We start from the raw sequence: 9,809 nt of genomic DNA, 5'->3' as shown, positions 1-9,809 counted from the left end.
AACTATACAAATCCTTGAAGAAACGAAGGACCCGCATACCTCTTACATAGATCGGCCAAACATCGGCTGATTCGCAACAAACATGTAAATAGTTAAACAACTGACGTGACTTTAGACAAAGAAACCACGGTAAACTATTTATATGCAGTAAGTCACATCCGGGGTCCGCCAACACAGATTCTACACGAATCAATGCTTCTTTCAAATTCGTCACTGAAATGAAGTATTCGAGTTATAAAATTGAATTGCTAATATTCAATTTGTGTACTTGATTTCATAAAAATTAAATTTGCTAGTTAACTTATGCCTGTTTACAATTTTAATTTGTTTTACAACATTCTAATGACTTTTGTATTTGTATTTGTTTTACAACAATCTCATGACTTTTGTATGTGTATTTGTTTTACAACAATCTAATGACTTTTGTATATATTTTTTGTCATGACTGGTCATGGGGTTCGATGTCCCTCGGTTCATGAACAAATCCTTAAAAAAATCTCGAATAAATACCATTCGGATGATATTCAAATGACGGTTTTCCATAGATCAATATAATACGGTACAATATGTGAACAAGACTTGCGCCTTTTGATATCGTAAAAACGTTTGAATAGTTTGTAAGTAGGTGGACCCGTGGTAAGGATGAGTTTAAGAGTTAACTTTGAAAGTCACACGTGTAGGCAAAGTACGAATCTCTGTTTCAGCTTTTACGTGTTTCTTCTTTTGTGTGTGGGAAATTAGTTCGCTTATGCTTTTTTTTTATAATAGACAAATGTCTTAATCATATTCCTAATACTGGGAGTTCAAACTACTTTGTATGAATTTGTATCTACTATTAAAATCACAACTATGCTATTTAGAACCTGTTAAAAATGAAATTGAATAAAAGTATGGAAAAGTAAGACATTATTTTATCTTCCGTATAATAAGGTCGAAAGAACGTGTGACTGAGAAGTATGAGACACGATGGATAAACATTAATACGTACAGAGTATAAAAGATTTATGTGGGAATTTATTATAAGCTAATATGATCTAATATCTAATATCCATTGGATCTCAAACGCATATTTGATAACCCGTCATGTTAAATCATGCATGTTACATACTTGAGTGGGTGGTTCTTGTAAAATACTTCTAAATCTTGCCAAATCAGATAAACTTCCAAATTATTTTGTTTTCAAATTCAGCAGAGCATTGTCAAATTAAATATTTATCTTTTAAACCGACAGTCGTCTACTGATTGTATACCATAAAATTGTAAATATCTTAACAAGCACTTTATAATAAGTATTATAAGGTATACTAGTATGCGCAATATGTGCTGTATATACTAGTATAAGAAAAACGGGGCACACTATAATAGTAATATATGAAACATTTATAAAATTTCAGTCTTTGGTTCAAGAGATCTTAAAACAATCATTGTTTTATTATTATTATTATTATATCAGCCGATGATATTTCAGCTACAAATTTTTGAAGGTGTGTATTAATCCGACAAACCTCAAGGATCTCGAAAGGTTTTTAAATAGAAAGCACAACGGAGTGTTATCGGATCCTTGGAGGCAAAACTTGGACATATGCATATGATCTGTATTTTAATGATTGATGAAACTTGTGATATGTATCACGAGTTCTTACCGGACAAACTTCTTAGTGCTAAGCTGCGTTTGCTGTATTACCCAGAGACCAGGAAAGCATAGCAATTAACATAGCCATTCAATGCAGTTTGAAACAGTACTAGTATAAATGCGAGCTTGGTCAGGGTTCTCGTTCATTTGTCAATTTGAGCCATTGCAAAAAATGTGTTTTACAAGGTTTTGCATTTCGATAAAAAAAAAAACCAAACAAACAAAAAAAAAAAAAAAAAAAAAAACAACAACAACAAACAAGTGAATAGGTCATAAACGTCTAACTAACAATGTGTCTATCCTTTTAACATCTACGGAACATACCATTTTGTTGTCGATAGAGGCTGCATAGCCTTCAATTGAGGAACTACTAATCAGTTTATGGAAGCGGTCTGGCAAGTAATCGTATCCCTCATAGACATCATCAGGTGATCTTATAGACAACACTTTGTAATAGTCATCACCTTTTACTCTGTTGAAAGTTATCCTTTTGTTGTCTACAGCATCGTATTGCTTTATTTTACTCGCAATATACAGAGTCCGACTTATCATGTGAAATGTCCTCCTCAGGTTCATAATTTAAAAAAATGTATCACTCGTTAGGTAAGATGTATCTAGATAATTTAGTATACTGTTATTATATAGCGATTGAAAAGGAACGCTCGGTTTCTAATTCCTTAAGATTTCAAGTTTTATAAACTTTATCAATTCATGAATGGTTGTGATGTAAACAAAAATTATATCCGTTTTGAAATAAATGACAAAAATAGTTTACTTTACACTTAGGATTAACGGACCTGAGGATTAAAATAAAAATTATCACTTCTCAGTGTACTAAGGTCTCTCACCTTTTTAAAGCAGAAGTGTTAAACAAATTATAATCTGATGAATCCTGATTATAAGGTGTCATTTATAACCTAAGTTTCACAACAGAGTGAGTTATTCGAAGATGTGAATGAGTCCATAATGTTAAAATTTTGAACTATTCATGAAAAGTTACAATATATGTGGGTTATAAGAGACAGCACCTCAAAAATGAATTACCCCAGTATGAAAATAAAATGAAGTATTTCCTTTTGCCCACAGCACATCGAAACATGAATTTGTAGATTTACAAGAGATCTTGGTTATAACCATCAAGTAATGCAAATTTAATATGTTGGCAAATTTCACAAACTTGTTTCACTGAAATAAATCAAGAGATCATTTACGTTATGTCTTTTTACTTTCTTTTAACAATTGAATGGACTTGAGATATTGTAAACAGATATAAAGTTTTCCTTACCCTTGGACATTTACTAGACTTTCAGTAGATCTACTTGTCACATGTGTGTATCTCTTACATGAAATTTGTTTACATCAAAATGCCGTAGTATGCAGATAAAGGAAACATGTTAGGTTAGCTTGCTTGCTAGCTGAACTGTGAATTCCTCATCAAGTTAGGTACAAAACACACCTTTAAGAGTAGACTAGTCCGACAGATAACCAATCAATCTGTCTGTAGGACTAGACTACTTTGAAAGGAGGGTAGTATATCTAACCTAATAATGAGTTTACGGCAAGCTAACCAAAGATATCACCTTTACCTACACACTCAAGGCATTTTGCTGTAACAAATAGCCAGAATAGTATCTGGGAACAGAATCAAAATGCATACCCTTTTAGTATTTTACCTTGTCACTTCTGAAACAAAAATGTTAAACTAACATCTTGGACAGATATTTTGTTTTTTGAAAATATCAAATCAAGCACTGAGACTAGAAATAAATACATCAATATTTACAAAAATAAAATATTTATACAAAACTATACATTTATAAATTGAATATGATCTATGACCAACACTTCTTTACATGTGCTTATATCAAAGCATTGAAAAAGACAAAATAATGAAGAAATATCATTTAAAATTGTTGCAGCAAGCAACATGGTTTTTTTTCTTTTTTCATAATTCACATTAAAACAGATGGAAAAAATGTGTACTTGTTTAACATTGATAACATTCATTTAAATTTGTTACACCAAGTACTGAAAATTCAGAAATTATTGTAAGCATTTATTATTAAGGAGATTTTAGATGTATAATATATATAAATTTATGTATTAAATATCAGAAGGTGAGTTCTTATTATTGTGATAATTATCAAATCACATTATTCTTATAAATAAAAACCTTGCAATAATTTCTGAATATACAGTACTTAGAAGTTTCCTTTTCTTATTATCAGCTTAGTCTAATATCAAATTATATCAGGAAGTTTATCTCTAAATATATTGTTTTAATCCAAACTGAAAGCTTTAAAAAGTTTGACCTTTATATAGTACCATCATCTACCGACCTTGGTCAAAACTTATATAATGACATGTTGCTAAAGCTTAAGTTAATCAGGCTGGAGGTTAATTCGGGAGTTGTTTATTTGAAAATGATTTTAGCTAACATTGAAGTTCTTTTTTTATGTAATTCTTTAAAGGATCACCATTTTTTCTACTTGCTTCTTGTGTTTCAGTATAATTACACATGTTACATTAGATGTATGTTTCATTATAATACGTTATTCTGATTAGCGAACTACACATCATGTGTTATTCGCAGTTGCATTACACAATAAAAATTATCAGTCATGATAACACGAGGTCCCACAATAAAATCTACAGTTAAATTAAATAAAAACTTGTTGTAAATCGCGTTTTCATGATTCTAGCTAAAAATGTAATTATAAGTATTGAATGATTGAATGCTTCTTTTAGTAACTTCATATGGTTGTAAAAGCGTAGACTGTGCGTACATTTTTAGAATGAAGCGCTTCGATGCTTCTTAAAAAATGTACTTAGGGCAACGATTTTACACCCCAATAAAGTTACAAAAAGAGGCATTTAATTCTTAAATTTAAATACACTTGTATTTGTATCAGTGTCATGTGTATATAATATGCTCGCAGAGATCAGTTCTTCATTAGCAGTTTTACCAAGTATATACAGTAGTCATACAAAAGATAATTGTTTTTTTTTAATTAATATTTTGGTTTTGGTTTCAGAATGAAAATGCATATTATTTAACATAATTTTTACAAGTGTAATGGTCATACAAAAGATAATTTTCATTTTAGGAATGACTGTAATATTTTTTATGTTATTTCGAATAGTCATTTCTTATAATTTAATTCTAAATTCCATTTTAAACCATAGAAAACCATGAAAAACGTTGATGACGTCACGGTCACATGACTAAATAATGTCATCGGCTCATAACAAAATAACGTCAGCCAATCAGAAAACGCGTTACATCCAAAATTAAATTATTTATAATTAAACTCTAGGTTTCAGATGTGGGGAATGTTTATTTGACTAATAGAAAACCACCCAGTGGCATTTCCAGAACTTATTATTAGGGGAGGGCACACTAACTGTCCTAAGGGCAAATCCGCTCCAGTCATGCTCCAATTTTCCCCTGTAAAATCAACAAATTTTTCCCACTAAAAGGGGAGCCTGGCTTCTAGAGATTTCTCGTATTTGTATTTGAGTGTCATGTGTTCATTGTATGCTTAGTATACAGAGATCAGTTCTACATTACAATTTATATATTTTTATATTTTCCAAGTAAAGACAAGTAATTCAACAAAAATGATCCAGAATAAATGAAGGTTCTTTCGCTACAATTAGCTCCATTTCGTTCAACAAAAGTATCAAAAGATGCAAAGTTGTATTATAATATAGCAAATTCCAAAAAGTATATTGTTTAGGGGGATATTCAGGTTATGGTATACATCATTTGACAATCATATATTAATTTCAATCTTAATAACTTCGAATACGTAAAATATAACTTAATCTCTTTTCGCTTTTACAGCTAATTTTCTACTGCTTGTAGGGTAAAACTTTGGTAGGCTTGCTTGCTCTGTTTGTACAAACCTTAATTCTAGCTATAGCTCTGTAATTATGCAATATATATACGCATATTTCAACCTGTACATATCATATACCAACACTTAATTGGACTATATCTAAAATACAAACAATTATACAAACAAAGCAAGTAAGCTAACCAAAGTCTTGCTTTACATGCATAAGAAATTAGCTGTAATGAGTTCGTCAATACCACTGAAATAAGTATTTCTAACTCATTTCAGCGGTAGCCACATGATGAACATCTCTAAAACTTTCGTCTTTTTGAATATCAAGTTGGCTCATAGCATCAGTTATATACTGGTTTCCAGAATCCATACAATGTACGTTGATTTCCATTGGCTCATTTAAATATCGTAGGTCCACATGTCGTAAATGCTGTAGTAGGTGCTTTACAAATGTTTCATTTAAAGTTCCGTATACGTCAAGTACAAATACATGTCCTTTGTTACATTGGAAGCTTGTCCCTGCTGTCACTAACAGGAAGCCATCAGTAACTGATCCTAGAACTTTCGTTCCTTGAGAGTATATCAGTGGTATGTTGGAATCTTTTAGTTTATATGGAACATAGAAACATAGCATTCTACCTTCCGGGAAAAGTTCGCTACTCGTTTTCTCTGATTTAAAGACTTCCTTCAGATGGACAGGAAATATAGTATTGTTGTCGTGGTTTGTTCCAGTTGTATTGTTTTTTAGTATTTCTCTGTGAGACTTTACATGATACGCTGTTACATCCTAAAATGTATAAAGGTATACAAGTTTAGTAATATAACATAGGGATATTGTTGATTTGACCAAGATATACATATCGCTTCCACTTCACGACTCATAACACCCGGTTTCTACATGCAAATCGTACTATCACCCCCACCCACTACATTTTTCATTGAGGTCATTATTCCTCCTTTTGTTTTCTATCAATTCCTTTTCAAATTGCAATTGCTAAAATAAGTTATATATCTTTCATATTAACTATGCTTCGTGTATCTCGATTTACTTAATTTATGTTCGAATTATCACTAACTACTGAGTTAGCCTCCCTTATTTGTCAATTTCTAGTGCATTTCAACCAAATTATATCTGAATTACCAAAACCGGAAAAAGATACAAATGTTATACGCATTGTAAATTTTGAACTAAATGTAAACATGTGTAAATTTTAAAGGGTTTATTTTGTCATGTGTTCACCACTGTATTATTCTTAGGCATATTGACTCTTTTGAAATTGTTAAGGAATTGTATATAGTTTCTTACTCTAGACATAACTGTATCCATTTTTCTAGCATAAAGATGTTTCGTCAAAGTTTGGTTGTGTGCGTCAAATGAGAAGGTCCTTTGTCTACCCAATGCATTATAGTTTTGTTGTGTAAATGAATCAAGCTCGTTGTATATTCCTGTTCCTTCATATTCTGTAGTCACTCGTCCAGCTTGCTTTAAGACCGTGTGACCATCGTCCAAAAGATTTACTAGTTGGAATGCAACCTTAAATAAAAGCCCATTGTTAGATAAAAGCATTAACCCAATTAACTCAGTATAAAAACAAAATACTAGTATGAGAGTATGGGTAGGGTTTCTTCAATAGAGAATAATAAGCAAAAAAAATAGAATAGAAAAAATGGGAAAAAATATGACGAATAGAGAATAATCGGGTGCTAAAACACAGGGAACAGAGAATCATGGGGTGGTAAAAAAAAATAAACGTATTTCGTAGTATTTTTAAAGATAAAGAATAATGACCTAAAATATTAAAGAAACTCGTCGGCTGATTCGCAACAAACATGTAAATAGTTAAACAACTGACGTGACTTAAGACAAAGAAACCACGGTAAACTACTTATATGCAAGTAAGTCACATCCGGGGTCCGCCAAAACAGATTCTACACGAATCAATGCTTCTTTCAAATTCGTCACTGAAATAATGTATTCGAGTTATAAAATTGAATTGCTAATATTCAATTTGTGTACTTGATTTCATAAAAATTAAATTTGCTAGTTAACTTATGCCTGTTTACAATTTTAATTTGTTTTACAACAATCTAATGACTTTTGTATTTGTATTTGTTTTACAACAATCTAATGACTTTTGTATATATTTTTTGTCATGACTGGTCATGGGGTTCGATGTCCATCGGTTCATGAACAAATCCTTAAAAAAATCTCGAATAAATACCATTCGGATGATATTCAAATGACGGTTTTCCATAGATCAATATAATACGGTACAATATGTGAACAAGACTTACGCCTTTTGATATCGTAAAAACGTTTGAATAGTTTGTAAGTAGGTGGACGCGTGGTAAGGATGAGTTTTAGAGTTAACTTTGAAAGTAACACGTGTAGGCAAAGTACGAATCTCTGTTTCAGCTTTTAAGTGTTTCTTCTTTTGTGTGTGGGAAATTAGTTCGCTTATGCTTTTTTTTATAATTAGACAAATGTCTTAATCATATTCATAATACTGGGAGTTCAAACTACTTTGTATGAATTTGTATCTACTATAAAAATCACAACTATGCTATTTAGAACCTGTTAAAATTGAAATTGAATAAAGTATGGAAAAGTCACACCTTATTTTAGCTTTCGTATAATAAGGTCGAAAGAACGTGTGACTGAGAAGTATGAGACACGATGGATTAACATTAATACGTACAGAGTATACAAGATTTCTGTGGGAACTTATTATAAGCTAATATGATCTAATATCTAATATTCATTGGATCTCAAACGCATATTTGATAAGCCGTCATGTTATATCATGCATGTTACATACTTGATTGGGTGGTTCTTGTAAAGTACTTCTAAATCTTGCCAAATCAGATAAACTTCAAAATTATTTTGTTTTCAAATTCAGCAGAGCATTGTCAAATTAAATATTTATCTTTTAAACCGACAGTCGTCTACTGATTGTATACCATAAAATTGTAAATATCTAAACAAGCACTTTATAATAATTATTATAAGGTATACTAGTATGCGCAATATGTGCTGTATATACTAGTATAAGAAAAACGGGGCACACTATAATAGTAATATATGAAACATTTATAAAATTTCAGTCTTTGGTTAATGAGATCATAAACCAATCATTTTTTTCATTATTATTATATCAGCCGATGATATTTCAGCTACAAATTTTTGAAGGTGTGTATTAATCCGACAAACCTCAAGGATCTCGAAAGGTTTTTAAATAGAAAGCACAACGGAGCGTTATCGGATCCTTGTAGGCAAAACTTGGACATATGCATATGATCTGTATTTTAATGATTGATGAAACTTGTAATTTGAATCACGAGTTCTTACCGGATAAAAATTCTTAGTGCTTAGCTGCGTTTGCTGTATTACCCAGAGACCAGGAAAACATAGCAATTAACATAACCATTCAATGCAGTTTGAAACAGTACTAGTATAGTTCTCGTTTTTTTGTCAATTTGAGCCATTGAAAAAAATGTGTTTTACAAGGTTTTGCATTTCGATAAAAAAAAACAAAAAAAAACAACAACAAACAAGTGGATATGTCATAAACGTCTAACTCACAATGAAACCATATGCATTGACTTGGTTTTTGTGTCTATCCTTTTAACATCTACGGAACATACCATTTTGTTGTCGATAGAGGCTGCATACCCCTCAATTGAGGAACTACTAATCAGTTTATGGAAGCGGTCTGGTAAGTAATCGTATCCCTCATAAACATCATCAGGTGATTTTATAGACAACACTTTGTAATAGTCATCAACTTTTACTCTGCTGAAAGTTATCCTTTTGTTGTCTACAGCATCGTGTTGCTTTATTTTACTCGCAATATGCAGGGTCCGACTAATCATGTGAAATGTCCTCCTCAGGTTCATAATTTAAAAAAATGTATCACTCGTTAGGTAAGATGTATTTAGATAATTTAGTATACTGTTATTGTATAGCGATTGAAAAGGAACGCGCGGTTTCTAATTCCTTAAGATTTCAAGATTCAAAGTTTTATAAACATAATCAATTCCTGAATGGTTGTGATGTAAACAAAAATTATATCCGTTTTGACATAAATGACAAAAATAGTATATTTTACCATTAGGATTAACGGCCCTTAGGATTAAGTTGTTTCGAACCGGAAACAAAGAAGAGAAATTACTTAATTAAATTAATGAGTTAATAATTGCTTTCCTCTACCTTGATACAGCAGGGCATTTGGTAGTGTCGGTTTTGATAGATTTTGTCCTAACCGATTCCTCGTTATTACCTTAGACGTCTTTTGTCAACCTTGAAGGCATTTGTGGGGCATCCG

At 31.3% G+C, this 9,809-nt stretch overlaps 1 protein-coding gene across 1 annotated transcript; it reads right to left on the bottom strand.

Moving 5' to 3' along the window:
* Positions 1–4,879: 4,879 nt before the first annotated feature.
* On the bottom strand, positions 4,880–9,544 carry LOC134699289 (uncharacterized). Its single transcript, XM_063560891.1, has 3 exons — positions 9,130–9,544; positions 6,791–7,018; positions 4,880–6,271 (listed from the first exon to the last, which is right to left on the bottom strand). The coding sequence occupies exons 1-3, from the start codon at positions 9,379–9,381 to the stop codon at positions 5,747–5,749; spliced, it is 1,005 nt and encodes a 334-aa protein (XP_063416961.1). The 5' UTR covers positions 9,382–9,544; the 3' UTR covers positions 4,880–5,746.
* Positions 9,545–9,809: the final 265 nt, after the last annotated feature.

Source organism: Mytilus trossulus, unplaced genomic scaffold (assembly GCF_036588685.1).
Source record: "Mytilus trossulus isolate FHL-02 unplaced genomic scaffold, PNRI_Mtr1.1.1.hap1 h1tg000050l__unscaffolded, whole genome shotgun sequence".
Lineage (NCBI taxonomy): Eukaryota > Metazoa > Mollusca > Bivalvia > Mytilida > Mytilidae > Mytilus > Mytilus trossulus.
This window is presented reverse-complemented; position numbering and strand designations above follow the sequence as displayed.

Coding starts and splice junctions, on each gene's coding strand:
- LOC134699289 (XM_063560891.1), bottom strand. CDS start 9,381: ATGAACCTGAGGAGGACATTTCACATGATTAGTCGGACCCTGCATATT. Junction 7,019..9,129: donor CCTCTATCGACAACAAAATG/GTATGTTCCGTA, acceptor CTTTTATTTAAG/GTTGCATTCCAACTAGTAAA. Junction 6,272..6,790: donor TGGATACAGTTATGTCTAGA/GTAAGAAACTAT, acceptor TATACATTTTAG/GATGTAACAGCGTATCATGT.